The sequence below is a fragment of the Pongo abelii genome, chromosome 6 (assembly GCF_028885655.2).
Source record: "Pongo abelii isolate AG06213 chromosome 6, NHGRI_mPonAbe1-v2.0_pri, whole genome shotgun sequence".
NCBI lineage: Eukaryota > Metazoa > Chordata > Mammalia > Primates > Hominidae > Pongo > Pongo abelii.
Genome location: NC_071991.2, coordinates 139,436,769 through 139,457,341, shown reverse-complemented (window position 1 = coordinate 139,457,341; position 20,573 = coordinate 139,436,769). Strand labels below are relative to the sequence as shown.

The 20,573-nt window shown below is 42.0% G+C and overlaps 1 protein-coding gene across 7 annotated transcripts in view; it reads right to left on the bottom strand.

Moving 5' to 3' along the window:
• Positions 1–20,573, bottom strand: part of MGAM (maltase-glucoamylase) — a 185,486-nt gene that overhangs the window by 56,277 nt on the left and 108,636 nt on the right. For all 7 annotated transcript variants that reach the window (XM_054559911.2, XM_054559916.2, XM_054559912.2 and 4 more), the window contains 14 exons: positions 20,286–20,348; positions 15,420–15,554; positions 14,545–14,632; positions 13,586–13,724; positions 12,644–12,777; positions 12,490–12,524; positions 12,281–12,397; positions 11,380–11,528; positions 10,672–10,756; positions 9,445–9,501; positions 7,030–7,154; positions 3,966–4,054; positions 1,862–1,911; positions 1,282–1,449 (listed from right to left, as the gene is read on the bottom strand). In XM_054559911.2, coding sequence (XP_054415886.1) covers positions 1,282–1,449; positions 1,862–1,911; positions 3,966–4,054; positions 7,030–7,154; positions 9,445–9,501; positions 10,672–10,756; positions 11,380–11,528; positions 12,281–12,397; positions 12,490–12,524; positions 12,644–12,777; positions 13,586–13,724; positions 14,545–14,632; positions 15,420–15,554; positions 20,286–20,348 — 1,434 coding nt within the window. The remainder of the gene's footprint in view (positions 1–1,281; positions 1,450–1,861; positions 1,912–3,965; positions 4,055–7,029; positions 7,155–9,444; positions 9,502–10,671; positions 10,757–11,379; positions 11,529–12,280; positions 12,398–12,489; positions 12,525–12,643; positions 12,778–13,585; positions 13,725–14,544; positions 14,633–15,419; positions 15,555–20,285; positions 20,349–20,573) is intronic.

Genomic DNA, 20,573 nt, shown 5'->3' with positions numbered 1-20,573 from the left:
AATCTATTTAGCAGCAACAGGGCAAACGTCTCCACTCTAGCAGAATCTTGTACATAGCATAATGAAAACAATTAGGTCAAATAAAACCTGTCGTGATCACCCCTGATTCTTTTCTACCCTCACTCCTCTTAGCTCTCTGTGTCTTGTCAGGAAGGGTGTCTTCTGCACTTCCTCTTCAGCATGACACATGGTGTCATCCCAAAGTGAGCTGATCCTCTTGCTCTCCAGTCCCCAAACCAGCATCCCCCATTGGCGTGGAGTGGTAGAAAGAACACAGCAATAAGAATCATATGACCTCGTTATCATGCCCGCATTTCTGTAGTATATTGGACAAATTATTTCTTTTTTTAATTTTTAATTTTAATGAGTATATAGTAGGTATACATATTTATGGAGTATATGAAATATTTTGATTCAGGCAAACAATGAATAATAATCACATCAGGGTAAATTGGGAATTCTAATTCATTTCTTTGAATTTCAATTTTGGCAACAGCAAAATTGAGAGGTTGAAATAAAATCACATTTCTTTCCACTTCTAACATCCCAGTGTCTTTATTTCTCTAAACATAAAGGCTGCGAATTTGAAACCTTCTTTGAATCCCATTAATTCAAATATTTAATATTTTCCATATATTTTTCTTATCTTTGAAGCTTCTCTAGACAGCACTTCCCAAGTTAAAGTTCTCACACGTCTGGAGTAATAAAATCACATTCTAAGGATTATCATCCTTCTCCCAGTTTCCTCTCAATCTAAACCATCTTGTACTTCCCTGTTCTACTAGTCCCCACCCCCCACTCCCACTCCCAACAATGCTCACACACAGTAGCACAGCCGTCATTCAAGGATCAATAAGAGACTGCTTGAGAATTAAATCAAGTCGGTACCTAACACCCTCCAAAGCCTGACCACAAGTTTCATATCCAAACTGGCCTTTTTCAAATACCAAATCTTATTTATGCTAGTCATACAAAATTCACAGTCTAATAATGTAAGGCTATTTCCCACCTTCCAACTTTGCTGTTCCTGTGTCTCATAATAATTATTTTATTTTTGGGAAAAGCAAGTGAAACCAGCTAGAGAGATGGGAACACTGATAGGCAGAGAAGGGAATAAGAAGAAAAATACCCAACTCATTCTAGCTCTGGTCACCTCATTTTTTTCCCTAGCCCTCTCACTTCCCCAAAACAGGCCTCAAAGGTGCTCTGGTCCTTCAGGGACCCATGCAAACTTAGCAAGAAGGAACATCATGGTGCTATGGAGAATAATGGGGTTTTTACCTTCAGATTAGAATCATAAGTGACTGTAGGAGAAGTCTGACTTGGGACACCATTGTGTTTCACTGTAACATTTCCAGGTTCCTCTGTCCCAAGAATTTTAATCTCATTGAATACTAAATTATTGGGGTCCTTGTAGGTTGATTGTGAAATATTCACCTCCAAGCGGTTCTGCAAAATAATTAAGTCCAATTATGCATAAAGGTATGCCTGTAATACACAGATTCTCAAGTCACTCAAATATTCCATTCCAGACTGCATACCCCAACTGCCCTGAATGCCTCTCTGTTTTCTCTACTAGTGTGTGCTCAAGAAGTACAACATTATTTTGATAATCCTCTAATTTCATACAATCATAAAAACACACACATATTTAAAAACTGTATTTAGAGACACTACTTGCTATATTCATGCCTCCTTTTGAAAACATCGATCAAATCATAAATAGAAATCTGCTCACCTAGAGCCAATAATGCATATAAAGTTACAAATATAATCACACATATACAACATACACAAGCACAGATGTGCTAATGATCAGTCCAAAGCCCACACCTAAGATTCATAAAAAGATGCTACTCACTTGAGTGACAGAAAACTCACATAAAAGATACACTTTATTGGCCACAGTATCTGAAAGTGAGAGAAAGACAAGTCAGATTCTGGCCTGCCCACCACAGAAGAACAGATTTCACACCACCACCCTTTTCGGCTACATCCTGATGTCACAAATGACAGTATTTCCTTTTCCTTATGGAAGAATAATATTCCATTGTATTCATTCATCCATGTACACTTAGAATGTTTCCATATCTTGGCTGTTGCAAATAATGCTGTAATGAATATGGGAGGAGTGACTGTATCTCTTAAGGATACTGGTTTCATGTCCTCTGGATATACACCCAGAAGTGGGATTTCATGGGATCGTATGGAAGTTCTGTTTTTAATTTTTTGAGGAACCTCCACACTATTTTCCATAAGGTTGTAACAATTTATATTCCCAACAAGAGTCTAAAAAATTCCATTTTCTCCACACCCTCGCCAGCACTTATCTCTTATCTTTTTTATGGTTTCCATGCTAACAGATGTGAGGTGATATCTCACGGTGATTTTTGATTTGCAATTTCTGTCATTTACTGATGTTGAGTATCTTTTCACATATCAGTTAGCCATTTGTATGTCTTCCTTGGAAAAACATCTGTTCAAGTCCTTCACCCACATTTTAATTGGGTCAATTGATCTTTTGCTACTGAGTTGCATGAGTTCCTTATTTTTTTTATATTAATCTTTTCTGAGATATATGGTTTGTAAGCATTTTTATCCATTCTGTAGTTGGCCTTTTCACCTTCTTGATTGTTTCTTTTGCTGTGCAGGAGCCTTTAGGTGGATGTCGTCATGCCTGTTTACTTTTTGGCATTTTGCCTTTGCTTTTGGTATCATATCGAAAAGGTCATTGCCAAGACTACATCAAGGAGGTTTTCTGCTATGTTTTCTTCTAGGAGCTTCACAATTTTAGTCCTTACATTTAACTTTTTAATTTCTTTCTTCACAGTAGCCAAGTTATGAAAACAACCTAAGTATCTATCAGTGGATGAATAGATAAAGATGTTCTGGTACATATATACAGTAGAATATTTTTCAGACATAAAAAGAAGAACATTCTGCCATTTGCAACAGCATGAATGACTTAGGGGGATATTATACTAAGGGAAATAACCCAGAGACAGAAAGTCAAATACTGCATGGTCTCACATATATGTGGAATCTAAAAGAGTTCATCTCTTAGAAGTAGAGCCTGCGGGAGTAGAAAACGGGGAGATGATGGTAGTTGTTCTTAGAGCCTGCGGGAGTAGAAAACGGGGAGATGATGGTCAAGGGTACAAACTTTCAGTTATTAGATGAATAAGCTCTAGGGATCCAGTCTGCAGCACTGGTGGTGATGGATGTGTTCATTAAAATAGCTATGGTAATCATTATACTATGCATACACATATTAAATCCTCACATTGTCCACGTTAAATATATTCAATCTTTATTTGTCAATAAAATATTTTACAACTAAATAAATAAATAATTTTTAATCTACATATTGGATTAGAGGGACAAGAGTTTCCAAACCAAGATATTGTTTTTCCTTCTCTTTCCTACTAGAACATTGCAAACATTCCCTTCCAAGGGCTTCCAAGGCATATGCTTCAAGGGAATCTATTTCCTAAACTTGACGCACAAGAATTGTTAGTACACTGGACCCAAAAATATGCTAAAATGTATGGCTAGATGAGTACACACTACAACACTATATTCTCACTGCCTCACTGGCAGGGGCATGATTTTTATATCATCAACATTTGCTCATAAGAACTTTGGGAGGAAGACATTAACATTTAATTAGGGAACAGTCTTGAAACCTCATCTAAGCACCCAATGACAATAAAATCTATAATAAAACCTATTATAGATATCACTGGTGAATGGGAGAAATATCAGAGATACAAATGTATTTTTCTTTCATCTGTAGTTCATCTACCACTATCCCTGAATGGTGCAACCAGAAACAAAATACTTAAGTGACTCTAGCTACTGTGCCTACTGAGATTTCTCCCACAGCTGAATGACCAGCAGGAGTGAAGGACCATAAGTCACAGGTGCAGGTTTGGAAACAGCAACATTATCGTAACAGCGCTCACCCTTTGTTTGCCCATCATCCCAGAAAAGTTCTCCTTTTGCTTCTTTGTTCTCATCTAGGGCAATGATAAGACCAAGAGGGTTCTTTCGACTGTGGGGAACAAGATTCAAGAGACAAAGACAGGAGTCAGAGAATTTTGCCAACTCAGCTGAGAATATTTCCATCAAATTTCAAACTGGAAAAGAATCTAGCAGCAGATGGTTCTGTTTCTTGAGGTACAAACACAAAATCGACAGACGCATTTTTCTGTAATATCAACAGTGTCACAGGAGATAGAAACACCCCAAACATTGACAATAACATCTATGTTGGAGGCAAGAATTTAAGCACCAGAGGCACTGCAACAGCTCAAATAAAAGCTGCTTCTGCAACTACTACTTAGAATGCAGAGTATGAGAAGAGAAAGAAATCTTAGGCAATAACTGGCTCACTCAGATCACTTTAGCAATGATGCCCTCAGAACTGTCCAGTGCTGTGAGGAAGACACGTTTTCGCCTGCCTAAGGACCATTTATACTCAGAAAGCAACAACATACACTAAGGTCCATCTATTAAATGGTAACGTATCTGATTATTTATTATTAGTTTGTTTTGAAAGAAAATCAAATCATTCTAATGATCTACTTTAGCATTTAGAATAGGAAACACATTACTCAAAGATATGGTAGAGCAGATGGACGTAGAGAAACAAGGGGAGAGACAGCAATTTGTATTTGGAATCGCTCCTCACTCTGTCACTCTCTAGGCAACCTCTCAGTTTCCTGCTCTTCCTGTTCCTCCTCCGTCTATCACTGGGTTCACATTCTTCATTGTATTCTTCCACATTTCAGCCTTTCACTATGCGAGAGACTTAGTTTCCATTATCAACAAAATCATCTGCTTTCATTAAATATTCATGGATTGAGTAGCAGTCATTCTAGGAAGTCAGTGAGATACAAAAATTAATAAATCACAACTCCTGACCTGAATGACCTTAAATCTATAGGAAAAATTAGGCACATTCACTAAAAACTGAAGGAGGACCGTGAAAACAACACAAAAGTTAAGATATTCTAGGAGTCCAGAACCACAGTTCCAGAAATATGGTAGACTGGATATTCTTCTGGAGACTTACCCAGTAAAATATTACCTGATCCTAGATAAATTACAACACAGATTCCTGTTAAAATGTTGTTGGATTTGCAAGAAAGTAAGGAATACGTTCAAGAGACCAAAACAATAACAGGGTAACAAAACACTGAACTAAAACTCAAAGGGTGCTTAGTAAGCAAAACCTAGAATGTCCGCGTGGCAAATTCCCACTCCATGTGGCAATCTTAAAACTGGGCTACTAAGCCTAGCGATCCAAGGTAGAGAGTGTGCACCTCTGATTCCCACATGAAGCCGGGATCCTTGAAGGAAGCTAACGTGATGCCAGTTAGAAGCAATTCTTGGCTTGCAAACAGAGGAGAAGGCAAATCACCTCTGGAGGAAGGAGACCCACATTTAGATGCTTAAGATGATCACAGTATGAAACAAAAAATCACCAAGCACACAAGCTAATAAGTCAACATAAAGGAAACTTAGCAAAAAAGAACTAATAATAGATTTAGATGGCCCTAAACACTTCAGATAATACAATTTTCAGGCACAGAGTATACAACTATTATTGAAATGCTAACACTGTTAAAGAAGAAAGACAAAATCATCTAAGGAGCAAAACAATATACATTACAAATGACCAGAAACTTGGAAGTGGCAGTGCTTCCTCTGCTGAAAGATTAGGGAAAGATTTCTTGCTGCTGAAATGTAAAGTTTCGTTTGGATCATTAAGAATGCACCAGGCAAAGATGTCGGAAAGGATAAATTCAAAAGCCCACATGCAGTAAAATACATGGGTACGTTTGGGAAATCGCCAGTTTTTTGGGATATCTCGTCTGTATGTACATGAAGGTGTGGCAGGCGACAAGAGTTGTTAAGGTAACGTGGAACCAGGTTGTGACTGGTTTTGAATACTCTATTAATGAAAGACTTTGGACTTCAAGCCTGGGAGCAACCAGTTGAGATTTTCATTTTGGAAAAATCAATTTGGTATCAGTGTGCAGAACAGCTTGAAGGTGAACAGCTAGAAAAAGGAAGCCAACTGGCATTGGATTTAGGGATATTCCCCATTAGTATCATACAAAGTCTACAATTTGAAAAATCAAAGCAGTAAGAGAGGTTCAAAAGAAAAGACAGGTTTCTGGCTTCCAAAGAACTCCTAGTCTATTAAAGACAAATAGGCTAATACTCTCAAAGGCACGAAGATATAAATGTGCACCTCTTTAGTACAGATGGAATCTATACTTTTGGAATCAATTGCGCATAAAGGAAAATTCAGTGACACAGAGTTTTGAGGTTTGCAGGAGGTAATTTTTGAATCCACTTTTGCATCACAAGAAAGAAATCTCTTAGCGGGAGAAAAGAAAGAGGAAGTTGAGATTCTAGGAGGGTGGAAAGTGGATCCTGACCCTCCTAAAATGAGAATGAGTGAGTCAAGAGTAAAGAAACATGGGTGGGCTGTGTGGCCAAGGCACATAGAGGCATCAACTAACCTGGTTTGCCCAGAATTGAGAAGCATCCCAAGAGGGGAGACTTCTGGTGCTAAAACTGCAACAGTCCTGGCAAACCAAAGAGGCTGATCACCTGGCTGTTAGCGTGTTTCAAAAAAAATTCAAAGGGTTTAAGGAAGGACATGAATTACAGTCTTTCAAAATCCATGGGATACAGTTCTAAACGAACAGCTTCTGAAAAACTCTTGTGAATCGTGGTTGCACCTATTTTGACTTCCGTGTCAGATGTGAGATTAAAAATATGACATTCTTAGACCTATCATCTCACTCTCTTAGACTTAAAAGAGTTTTTAATAACTAGACAAAGAGTATAGAGTCTGAAAAAGATTAAAACGCAAACAACAAAACAAAGAAAAAACAAGTGTTGAGTAGAATTGCATGAGGGCTTGAGAGTGATGCTTACATTTTGGTGGACTTCATTACAAATTGTTGAGCTAACTGACATGTAAAGGAAAACCTGAGTCCTGTCATTCACCTTAAGTGGGTGTTCAGTGCAGGCTCTTGCCAGGGCAGGATGTAGCCCCCACGGACATGAAGATTAATGTGGTCAAGAGGGGCTGGCAAGGTCTTCCACTCTCCTCTTGCATTAATATCCACACCCTGTGGGCAGAAGAAGGTAAGAGATGATGAAGGAGAGGACAGGCCCCTCCCTGAACAATGCATCCTACCAGACATCTTATCCTCCCCTCTGAACTTATGCCTGTTCATCACCCTTTGCAACATACCTGCCATTACCCATTCTGTATTTACACAGCGCTGCATGAAATCTCGCAAGGCTGCTATAATATCTTGTTAGGGTCTCTTGCCTTTGCTTCCACTGTACAAACTACATTTGCCTGATGTGTGACAGGAAGAGGTGCTACTCTCTCACCTGAATCAAAAACCTAACCTAAGGGACCATCCTTCCATCTTATATCTTCTCAACTAGAGCAGGGCTTTTCAGTCTCAGGACTATGGAGATTTGGGGCCAGACAATTCTCTGGTGATGGGGCTATCCTGTGCCTTTTGATATTTAGCAGAATCCTCAGATGTCAGCAGCATCGCCTCCTCACCCCCACCCTGTTGTCACAAACAAAAATATCTCCAGGCATTGCCAAATGTCCCCTGGTAGGCAAAATCCTCTCATTTCAGAGCTGCTATTTTACCGCTAAGAAGCAGTTATTGTTGACAACAAGCAAACAAATATGCATGGCTGTGTTCCAACAAAACTTTATTTGCAAATTAGCTAACAACCAGATTTGGCTGTGGGCCATAGTTTGCCAGCCTGTGCTCTACAACGAGTAATAGTTACTCAAACTTGGGAAGATTAATTAAGGTGACACTTCTTTATCAATCCTAACTATGAGATTCATCTTCATTTTAATTAAACATCAAAAATTTCATCTCTTCCTTTTTTTTTTTTCTTGAGACAAACTCGCGTTCTGTCACCCAGGCTGGAGTGCAGTGGCACAATCTCAGCTCACTGCAACCGCCGCCTCCCAGGTTCAAACAATTGTCCTGCCTCAGCTTCCCAAGTAGCTGGGACTACAGGTGAATGTCACTACACCCGGCTAATATTTGTATTTTTCATAGAGACGGGGTTTCACTGTGTTAGCTAGGATGGTCTCGATCTCCTGACTTTGTGATCTGCCCACCTCAGCCTCCCAAAGTGCTGGGATTACAGGTGTGAGCCACCGCACCTGGCCCAATTTCATCTTTTTCTAAACAGCTTGCTCCATGATTTCTTTTGCCTTTCCCTCTTCAATCAAAGATATCTTCTGTTAGTGAATGGGAGACTCAACATGCACGCTCAGGACAAAGGCCAGTCGCTCTTAAAGAAAGCGCCACCTCTTCCTAGGGAAGGCCTGGCTGGAAAGCACATAGGAGAGCCTTAACATGTTGCCACCCTAAGGGCAGATCCAGACTAGCAGCAGGAAGGGGAGTCTGGGGCAGCGGGGAGGACTTGGGCTCCAATGGACTGAGAAGAGAAGGAACAAAATTGCACATCCTTCTCCAGTTTTCACCTAATCTCACTGCAATCCCCTTGGATGAAAGGGACCAGCACATGCTCTGCTTCCTATTTCCCTGCTTGTACCCCTTTGCTGTATTGCCAGTACTCAACTATGTTCTCCTCAGAAAGTCAGAAGAAGAAGCCTGGTTAGAAATGAAGGAAATACATCCTTTGATTTTTCCCCAAGAATCAGGGTCTGACTTGTCAGGGTCTCGGCAAGAGAACACCACCCCAGAGATGCCCTGGAAGACCCTGGCTTCCCAGCTGAGTCTTTGGGGATCACACTAGCAATGAAACTATGCGGCAAGGAGCTCTTCATTGCTTCCTCATTTCTAAATGTACTCGCACTACTTAGACTCACAAGGGTTGGGTCCCATACCTCTGTGTGTGTTTTGCACACTGCCTAATCACTTGCCTGCCTTAGGTAATTATGTGCAGTACCCTTCTTTGAGCATCTATGCTATGGAAGGAGATAGTTAATCAAAAGACATAAAACGGCCTCTATGCTTACAAACTTACAGCAGGCAAAGATATCAACAATAAAAACAAAAACTATAGTTTGCAACACAATCTCAAATGTTGGCTAGCATCTGCCTTTACACAACATTGTAAATAGCAGTGATATAAAGAAATATTAAAAACTAACAGAAAGAGAACACACACAAAAAAACAGACCCTGAGTGAGATGCTTTATGTGTTATTTCATAACGGTTCTATGAGGAAAGTGGTCTTACCCCACTTGGAGGTGAGAAAACTGAGATTACAAGGGTTAAAGTGGCTCTCGAAGACCACACAGCATGTGGGTTACAGAGCCAGCATTTGACCTAAGGTCTATCAGATCTACAGCCTTTGTACTCTCTACCATATTCCCATGTTGTATAAACATTCAGAAAAACTTACCGTGTAGTAATCGTACCAGCGGGCTCTAGGGAAATACGCAGTGACATTTCTGGCATTCTAAAATGAAACACAAACAAGGTGAGGAAGTAAACACCATTTTCCAGGACAGAGTAACCAAACTGCTTGGGAAAGATGTGAAATCATTGTGATGCCTTTGGACCCAGCTGCCTCATGTCTCCAGAGGTTAGCAATTGGGGCAAACTTCTTCCCGTTTTTTTTTTTTTAAACAGGAGATTTGTCTACCCAAAACAAGTGGCTTTCATAAAGCACTTTGGTATCCAGGACTTCAGGAAAAAAAAATCACTGTTTGCTTATAGGCATAGACTTACCCCATTTCCTCTTAAAGAGACAAACAACTGAGGTTGTGTCTGGGGCAGAAGAAAATTCTGTGGGTACAATGAGATTTTGGGGCCGGGAGCAAAGGCTCACGCCTGTAATCCCAGCTCTTTGGGAGGCCAAGGCGGGCAGATCATGAGGTCAGGATATCAAGACCATCCTGGCCAACACAGTGAAACCTCATCTCTACTAAAAATACAAAAAAAAAAAAAAAAAAAAAAAAATTAGCCGGGCATGGTGGCACGTGCCCGTAGTCCCAGCTACTCGAGAGGCTAAGGCAAGAGAATCACTAGAACCCAGGAGGCAAAAGTTGCAGTGAGCCAAGATAATGCCACTGCACTCCAGCCTGGGCAACAGAGTAAGACTCTGTCTCAAAAAAGATTTGGGAGAGGTACATTTAACTGGTATTTTAATCAGAAGCCTAATCAACAACAGAAGTAAAGAAATAGCTTTTACTGCTGGGAGGAGCTCCTGCAGAGGAAGGGAAGGGTTAGCCAGCAGCAATACAAGTACACACATTGCCAAGTCATCCTTCTGAAAAGTTGTAGTAGTGCTAGAGGACTGTTATAAATTCTTTACAATACTGCCCCCATCTGACCTTCTAGTCCTTATTTTAGTTAACAAAGAAATGATTGTGTCACTGAATATACCATGAGGTGTTTTCATCTTGATCATCCTATGAACCAGAATTGTTAGGCTCATTTTAAAGATGAAGGAGCTGAGGCCAAGAACACCTAAGTGATGGACTTCGGCTCAGAAGGAGAGGAGCAGACACAGGTAGAATGAGAAACCATGTCTCAGGACCCCCACCAGCTCAGGCCTCTTCTCCTCGTCCTTTTCCCCAAGCCTCACAGCTGGGATCCTCCCCCCATCAGAGGCCTCCATACTCACGAGCTCCAGGACAGGGCTGACCAGGAAGGCTGGGCCCAGCAGGAACTGACTGTCTATGTCCCATGTCACCTGGTCTGACACAAACCTGGAAAGGGAAATGAAGGTGCCCAACAGAGCCCAACAGAGCCCCAGCCCGACACTCTGAAGAAGCTCCTCAAGTTCAGATCCAAGTTAGAAATCCAGCTGCCCCTGAGCCATTCTTGCTTTGTTCCTAGGCCTAGCTTCATCAGGAGCACCCAGCCTCTGCTCTCCCCATGTGATGTGCCTGAAACTTCAGAAATGCTGGGATGTAGATGTGTTCTCTCCTGTAAAATATTACCTCATTTCTTAACCATGGCACATTTTAAATGCAAGGATGGCCCTCATCCCTCAATTCTCTTGCTGAAATCCTTCTTTTGTGACCTGGGTCCATATAACAAAACTGCTACAAAAGATAGATAGGTCTTTGCACAGTTAAATTAGAATGAAACTATTCTGTGCTGTACTGCAGCATTTCAATTTTCTTCACTCAATAAATAGCCTTTTTTCATGACCTATGGCATGTATAACACTGTGCTAAAGACAGTCATCAAGTATGGTTTGCACCTGAAGAGCTCATGTCAAAAGGCAATCGTGTCTTTAATTTGGAAGAATTGTGTATAGCAACCGCCACCATACAGAATGCAATAAGTCATCCATTAGTCATCGGGATCCCTGCTGGACACTCACTCGTGGAGCAGAGGCCGCACAACAGTGACACCCTCCGTGTGGGCCTTATGCATCAAGGTATACAGATATGGCAACAGGGTGTATCTGGTCTGCAGGATATTTCTGGAAATGTTCACAAAAGCAGCATCCCAGGACACAGGGTCTTGTCTCTAAAGGAGAAAGAGAACAGTGTTGGGAGCTCGCCCTGGAATTTCTAGAGGATTTAAGAAGGTCACTAAAAGCATATTCCCATTGAAGATCACTCACAGCTAAACAAAAGACAACTATACATGAGGCCCAGAGAATACTCTTAATAGACTGGAAAGAGTCACCAAAGCTCTCCTAGGACAGCTGATAAAATTTCACTGTAAGACATTCTTTTTGGTACATTTGGTACAATTCTGCCTAAAATACAGGAAAAAAATAATAATCTAATGAACACTGAGGAATATGGTTCATTGAGACACCAGGCCTTCACAATTTTTAAGGGTACAGTGGCTCACGCCTGTAATCCCACCACTTTTGGAGGCTGTCGAGTGGATCACTTGAGCCCAAGAGTTCAAGACCAGCCTGTGAAATATGGCAAGATCCCATCTCTACAAAAAATGCAAAAATTGGGTGGGTATGTTGGGATGTGCCTGTAGTCCCAGCTATTCGGAAGGCTGAGGTGGGACAATCGCTTTAGCCCCAGAGATAGAGGCTGCAGTCAGCCATGATGTGGACACTGCATGATTCAGCCTGGCCAACAGAGTAAGTCCCTGTCTCAAAAAAACAAACAAACAAAAAAACCCCTCCCACCCAAAAAAAACACCTTTTTTTTTAAAGATCTCCCAGGAAATACAGACTGCGTTAATTTTAGCACAGAAATGGAGATTGTCTTTCAAGTGTCACAGAACACTGGAGGTAGAAGCCACTGTCCTACCCTGGTCCCAATGGTGTTGTGGTTTCTTGAGAAGGGGTAAAAGGCCCCCAGCTGCATCCAGCGAACACACATCTCATATTCAGCGTCTTCAAAGAACCCACAGATATCTGCTCCCGTCTGAAACAAGAGGAAATAAAATGAGCCTGCTGATGATTTCTGAAAGATGTCCCCACCTTCTTGGTGCTTAGGAGGATCCCAAGGACACTCACATAGGATATGCCGAAGAGGCTGAACTCCATCATGCCTGCAATGAGAAGCACAGCTGTGTCACACCAGGCTCTCATGACCTACTTCCTCACCTCTTCCCCAAGGATCCCAACTCCCTGCCCTACCGGCACAGGCCATGGGAAGGAGCCCACGTACCAATGATAGATTTCTTCAGCTGGTCCCATGCGGCTGTGTTGTCTCCCAGCCAATGTCCTGCCCAGCGGCCAGAAGAGGGAAATGTGGAGCGGGTGATGACGACCCCTCGCTGTCCTGTCACCTCCTGCACGGCTCTGGTTGGAGGGGAAAAGGAGGTGAACTGAGGCCACGGCCAGGGAGCAAAGGCCATAGAGCTTCTGCTCCCAGAGCCCTTGAGCCTAGTCAATGTTTGCTGCGTGATTGGAGGGAACATGGGAATCCGAGCTGTAATGGTGGCTCCACTGATCCCAGATGATGGAGATAACAAGTCACGTGTTCTCACAGTGCTTTACAAAGAACTTCACTGTTGCAGACTCACTGGAGTGCTCCGAAAATAGTAAGGAATTACTACAACTGGCTATTGGTTTCCTCAATACTTAGTTTTCACTATTTGAGGAAGAACACAGTGAAGATTATAAGACTGTCCTTAGAAGAATACATACTATTCATTGAGCTTGCAAAGCGGGACTGTGCTAATTCGGTACAATACCAGTTACCCTCCACCAGGAATGGCCAGAAATAAAAATATCTCCAAAGATGATTCACTTTGAAATGAAAGGGAGAGATGCCTAGTTCTCTGTGTTCACCTCCTGTAGCTAAAGCTATTGTACCAACGGCTGCCCTGTGTGACCATTACGGTGTCTCCATGTGAGTCTTTTGACTAGCTTCATTAAGTTTTTCACTGGTGAGACCATGCTTTATTTAAATCTGTCCTCCTCCTTTTAATCACAGAGCCTGGCTCCATGTCAATGAGCATTTGTTTAATAATTAAGAATCATTACACAGTTATGAGAATCTTCTTAATCCTTAGAATGGGGAATGAAAGGAAAACTAGGGTAGATATGTCAGTCACCGGCAGTCCCTACAGGTTGTGACAGCTGGAGAAGGGAGACAGAGACTCACTCGTATGTGGGTCTGGTCTGAGACCACCCGTACAGGTTGTGCACATTGTAGTGCTGCACCAGGGAGCCGTCTGGGAGGATCTGCTGACTCTCCATGCACAGGGTCTTGCTGCTCAGGCCCCTCTCCCTGGACTCCAAATCTGAGGAGGAAGAACTGGTGAGGTGAAATCCAGCCCTGATTCTGTTTCTCCCTGACCTCTCTTCAAGGTATTGGGCCCTGGATCTTAACACTAACTTCAGTCCTGCCTGTGTCGCTCTCCATCTCCCCGGAGACATGAGCATCATCTCAGAGACATGAGCACAGAGCCCCCAGCTCTGAGCTGCAATGGTGCCTGCAGTGTTTCCAACATCAAGTTCAACGAAGAAAGCAGAGGTGTCAGGAAGAATGTACAGCTGTCAAACACTACATGACAGCCTCTGATTTAGGCTTTTGACTTGCCAATTATATCCATAATTCTATGAAAAAGATCTCATTATCTCTCTTTTACAATTTAGCAAACCGAGATTTGGAAATATTGCATAATCTGTGAAAAGTCACAAAACTCCTAGAGAGCACAATTTCCGGAGCTAAGATATAAATCCAAGTATAACTCCAAATTCCATCAGCTCCATGATAAGGGGAAGCCAGTAATTTCCACCCATTGATGGCACAAGAAATTCCTGTGATGGAATTCACACAAGCCCAAAAATGAAGAAACCCAGCTGTGAGAACCCTTTGTGCCATGAGCTCCGCTAAGTGCTTTCCGGACAAATTTCAAGAAATTTGCTCAATGAGTCTAGTCACTTGCACATGCCCGGCTGGGTAAAGCAACTGCAGAGCTTTTGTCTCTGGTCCCCAGTAAACCACAGCAGCCATGAGGATGTGCCCTGAGCTGTGCGGGAGCACCCCTGGCCTCGGGCTCCTCCAGTGTAATCCTTCCAGTCGTGGCTCTGCCAGTCAAGGAGGCCAAGACTTCTTACATGGCATGTAGGGAGGGTGGTTCAGAGAGGCGTCCCTGCAGCCTGGAGAAACTGCCCCATTCACGAAGCTTGATGGCTCATTCATATCCTAGAAATGCCAAACACAGACACACCTCACTTTTTAAGATAATTACATCCTGCCAATTTTTAGCCAAGGAAGCAGTGAATAAATTGTTCAACATCCAGTAATCCCTGTAGATGCCAGCCTTGGGAGCTTCATCAAATCCTAGTGAGAACTGGCTAGAAAGATTAATTCACTCCTACAGAACAACTGGCTAGAGGGTTAAAAAATAAATCTCTTTCAGGGTGGCTGTGAGGCAATCAAATTTCCAAGAAATTCCTAGTAAATTGCCGCCCTGGTTTTTGTTTGTTTTTCATTTTTTGAGGCGAAGTTACGCTTGTTTCCCAGGCTGCAGTGCAATGGTGTGAACTCGGCTCACCGCAACCTCTGCCTCCTATGTTCAAGCCAGTCTCCTGCCTCAGCCTTCCGATTAGCTGGGATTATAGGCATGTGCCACAACGCCTGAATAATTTTGTGTTTTTAGTAGAGATGGGGTTTCTCCATGTTGGTCAGGCTGGTCTCAAACTCCCAACCTCAGGTGATCTGCCCACCTCAGCCTCCCAAAGTGCTGGGATTACAGGTGTGAGCCACCACGCCTGGTCCCGCCTCAGAGGTTTTACAGTAGGAGCATCAGGTCTGGTACAAGTTCTGAGGGCTATCAGGGCTGTTCCACTCCTGAGAGGAGGAACTGTCTGATATGTCCAAAGTCTTCCTTGGACAATGACTATCCTCTTGACTGAAGGTCAGTGGTACATATACTTAGGCACACAAAGATAGACAAGTGCCACAGGTATACAGACACAGACACACTTACAATCCACATGCCATCAAACTTCAAGCTCCTCTCTGGATTCTGGGGATTGTTGTATAGTTCTTCTATTTCCCTCTTCCACCACTTGGTAGTTGAATTACGGAAAAAGTCTGGGAAGGCCACATAAGCTCGATATAGCTATAAAAAAGAAATATAATTTCTTTGTCCCACACAAATATATAAGACAGCAAACAGGCACTTACTGAGAATGCAACTCACACAAACACTTGAACTGCATGGTGACAGACGGCCTGAACAGGGCCTAAATAATGTTATTAACTTATTAGAGAAATGTAGAATGACAGGAGAAATTAGTGCAATTTCCACACCTTCTCAGCATTTGGAAAACATCCAAAAACTGTTCTCTTCATATTGACACGGATGATGACAATCAACGCCCACAACTCACGACCTCATGCACTCAATGCCCAACCCTCAACGTCAGTCCTGCCATTTCCTAAGCACTCCTCAAAGACAAAGCCAGGGAGAGACTGCCGACATGAGATGCATGGTAACAGGTTAGGAAGAAACACCCAGGGACTCCCTCCTATGTCATTCCCACTGCGAGAGGGGAGGAAGGAATAAGATTACATTTCAGGTTATTAGGCCAGTATGCCCCAGTGTTTCCTACAGTTTCAGAATCACATGACAACTACAGCTGTGTGGAACATAAACTGAGAGGACTTAAAGAGGATGCATCAACTTCCCCTTCCCCTTATTTTCCACCTCCAGTCAAATAATAAAAGGAGTGTTTTCACTTTAACCTGAAAGATAGATTCAAGATACAACTTTTTAACTACATTGTAGATTTTTGAGAGTAAGAAGTTTGTTTTATATTCTTCTGAGTGACATTTGTATCGCCCACAATGCTCAGCTAAGAACCTGGCATAAAATAAATACTCAGTGTTTAATAGTGGGTTCACACAACTTAGAAGCAGCAAATAAATGTCCATACATTTTAATATACTCATGTTGTTTGTTATGGAACATTATGGTCCTTCGTATGTCTCAGTAAATAGCCTCCGCTATGCTAATCACACCATTGTAAGAGTTAAAGAGCTAAAGAAGGCTGGTGAGGAGGATGGGGGAAGCAACAGAAAGAGGAGTCGGTCTAGGGGAGCTCCAGTTCTTATACACCACAGATAAAGGGCAGGTAGGAACCCAGATGTCCACAGAAAGGGCAAAAAAAGGAACATAAGAAAACAGAAACAGATCAGCCTACATGGGTCTGGCTGTCAAGGATGTGAGAAGACAGTGGGTGACATCACGGAGAATCTTGAGAGAAGTGGGCATGCCAGGGATGCCTTTTGTTAGGAAATGGAGGTAGAAACCAGGAAACCCGACAAAGAGAACCTTTCACCAGAAACAGAGAGTTCCAGATCAGGCAGGGTTGGAAACAATGGGATGGGTGGGGGTTGGAGAATTCGAATAAAGAGATTATCAGCCACAGCTGAGTCAGAATTGTATCCCATATGGGGTACACGTGGGGAACCTGGCCAGCCATGAGGTAGGAACTCCCCTAAGTACTGCTCGGATGACCCCTTCCAACTTCATAAAAATGTTCTGCCATTCTCCAAGGTGCTGGCTTTGCCTGTCCATATTCAACTCTTGCCTTGTGGCTTTTGCCTTCACTTTCTCCACTCTTCAAACAGTGATGTACCCACCCACACACTGGGCCTCAGGATCACCTAGCACTCTTTCTGTAGCACATTGCATGCTACAAAACGCAATTCCTAGATTCCACCACAGACTTATTGAATTAAATCGCTGGAGCTTTGGACTCAGAAATCTGCTTTGCACAGGCTTCTTGGATGTTTTATGCTTAGCGAAGCCAGGCGTGGACATCAGTGGCTTCATCCTCACCAGCCTCGTCAAATGGGTCTTACTATTAATAATATAAATATTAGGCTGGTGCAAAGGTAATTGTACTTTTGGGATTAAAAGTAATGGCAAAAATTACCTGTGCTCCAACCAAATAGTTATAATTATTCTATCTACCAAGAATCTCTTATGAGCTACCTAAAAGATTATGTAAACCCCCTAATGAGTGTTTCTTATCAGAGACCCAACTGGCATTTGAAGCGTAAGATAGTTTGTGGAGAATGCCCTGCAATCAGAGCTATCCACGTCCCTGCCCACTGCCCATTAAATGCCACTTGGTGTCCCTGTGATAACCAACACTGCCCTCAGATTTCCAAATGGCCTCAAGATGGCAGTGTTGCCCCTACTGGCTGATGAACTGTGGGGCTCATAATATAGTAACTGACCACTGGATAAAAGTCAGGAAGCCCATGACCTAGCACTTCTCTGACTGGGCAGGTTCCTGTGTCCAGGTGGACCGCTTGGACCACTAATCTTCAAGTGATTTTCTGTGAGAAGTGATGAAATGACAGGAAGCTATGTCTTCTCCTTTGAATACTTATCTGATAGATGATAAGTAAGTAGGTAGGTTGGTAGATAGATAGAGTGGATAGAGTAGGTAGATGGATAGATATGATAGATAGATAGATAGATAGATAGATAGATAGATAGATAGATGATAGAGTGTATAGATGGATAGATAGGGTGAGGGGATGAATTGATAGATACAGATAGATGATAGATGGATAGATAACAGCGAGGGATACAGAAAGATGTTAGATATATTGATAGATAGATAAATAATAGGTAGGTAAATAGAGTAAATAGATAAATAGAGTGAATAGATAGATAGATAGATAGATAGATAGATAGATAGATAGATAGATACATAGATACATAGATACATAGATAATGGAGTGGATAGATGGATAGATAGATAAGATAGACTGGGTGAGGGGATGAATTGATAAATAGAGTTAGATAGATGATAGATGGATAGATAGATAATAGAGAGGGATACAGAAAGATGTTAGATAGATAGATAATAGGTAGGTAGATAGAGTAAATACATAGAGTGGATGTATAGATAGATAAAAGATTAGATAGATAGATAGATAGATAGATTAGATAGATTAGATAGAGTGGGTGGATGGATAGATAGAGAGAAAGATGGTAGATCAGACAGACAGATGAGAGATAGATATACAGAAAGATAGTAGATAAACAGATAGATAATAGATACATACAAATACACATATACAAAGATAGAGATGATTTATAGATAGATAGATTGAGATAGAAGATAGATAGATGATAGATAGATAGATAGATAGATAGATACTTGTTCAGTAATAGACAAAAGGAAAACAGCCTTGAACTGAGTCTGACTCTTCCTTGCCAATCTTCAAAACCAGCCCCAGCTTCTCTTTTGTTTGTTTTGTTTTACTGAATTTACTGACAGAAAATAAAGACATGCAGTGCAATAGCCAAGCAGCCTCGTCCCAAGTGCGTCTCATTTTAAATCGAGAGTGCTACTGCTGCCAACTGGCTCTGGGATCCAGGAGGTCAGAGACTGACAACAAAGAAGTACACATCACAGGCTTGCAGTACCTTCTGTTCTCCCTACTCTCTTGGAGCTGTCCCAGGTACCAGCCTCAGGCTCCAGATTTTGTGGTTCTATCTAATATATGTCTTTCCCTCTAGGACTCACCATTTGCCCTGAAAACCAAATTATCTGGATAAGGCATGAATTTTTGGCCTAACTCTTGCCAGTCACATTCCTGGTGACTGGAATGTTTCTCCTGCACCTCTGTCCATGGGCTACGATCTTACATTACGTAGAAAGAACTCCCAAAAGAGGTCTTCGCCCCGGGCTTCTGAGTGGCTGCTAACAGAATTTACAACTGCTAGGATTTGTTCCCACAACATAGATATTTGTCTGATTAATACTGGATCCTGACAGAGTGTGTAGAATCTGCAACATATACCATATTGCTGACTGCACAAGCCAGCTTCTTTGTCCCTTCAATTCCTGGCAGATATCCTAGAAAACAGGCCTTTTCCTTGTCTCCTCAGCTCTCCTGTGGGGTCACATAGGCTACACATGCCCTGCTACAATTCCTGCCCAGAAAGAATAAGGATTATTGAAGAACACCTCAAGAGGTACGGCAAGGTACTTGCTCTCCAGGAAGTCCTCGGCCCCACCCTGACAACCCTGCCTGTGGATACTGTCACAACAATTGATAGTAAAGCACACAGGCTGCTTCAGTTCAGGAGACACACGTCTTGGCCAGAGGATGGGGCTGTAGGCTTCCTACACCTGTAAGGAGCCATGTACTCATTTAAGCAAGAAATGCTTAGTCAATCTGGAAAAAAATTCAGTTCCAGAAGCACGCGCTACTTGGATTCATTACAAGCAACAAACCGTCCCCAGAAGAGAGCAAGTTTTACAATAAGGCAGGAAACTGAGAGGTAAAAGCAAAGCTGAGAAACCCAAGGAATGATGGGGCTTGGGGCAGGACTTATAAGTGTGAAGACGGAGAAACCTGTTCACAGGGAAAAAGGAAAGATATACAAAGAAAAAGACCTAGTCGGTCTTCGAGGGTTGAAGACTGTTTAAAAGGGATAACCAAGGCAACAACAGTAAGTATACCAGTTCAGAGAAAAGATACCACTTCTAGGAGGTATCACCCAATGGAAATTTCCTAGGCCTCTGGAGTCTGACAGCTTTGGAATTGAAATCAACACTCTGTCACCTAAAACTGTGGACAAATAATTTAAGCTCCTGGTTTTAAATCTCAAAGATAATAATACATATCTACATCCCAGTGGCCAGTAAAGTATTACTACATATAAAGTAATGGGCACAGACTGACATCCAAGACACAGCTCCTAAGTATTTCTCCTTGCCAAGCCCATGTCCACAATACAGGCATCTCCACAATCGCAGGATCGGCTGCCCCTGCCTACAAACCCTGACTCCACCCAAATTTAAAAAGACTCTTTTACCTCCAGTTGACTGTCCCAGTCTAGAGACCCATTCACAAAAACATCAGGAAAATCAGGCCAGACCTATGGAGAGGAACACGGTCAATAGCAATGCACTAGACAATTTCCCTTACATAGTATTTCCTAAGAAATTATTATATAAACCATGCTCCTAGAAGCAACAATACTTTGATTATCATGTAGGATTGATGTAAAAGAAAACTGAACTCCATAACACATTACATTATTTTAAACATCGTTAATTGTATCAACAAATATTGATTGAGAAAAGGAGAGCTTCTGACCTCA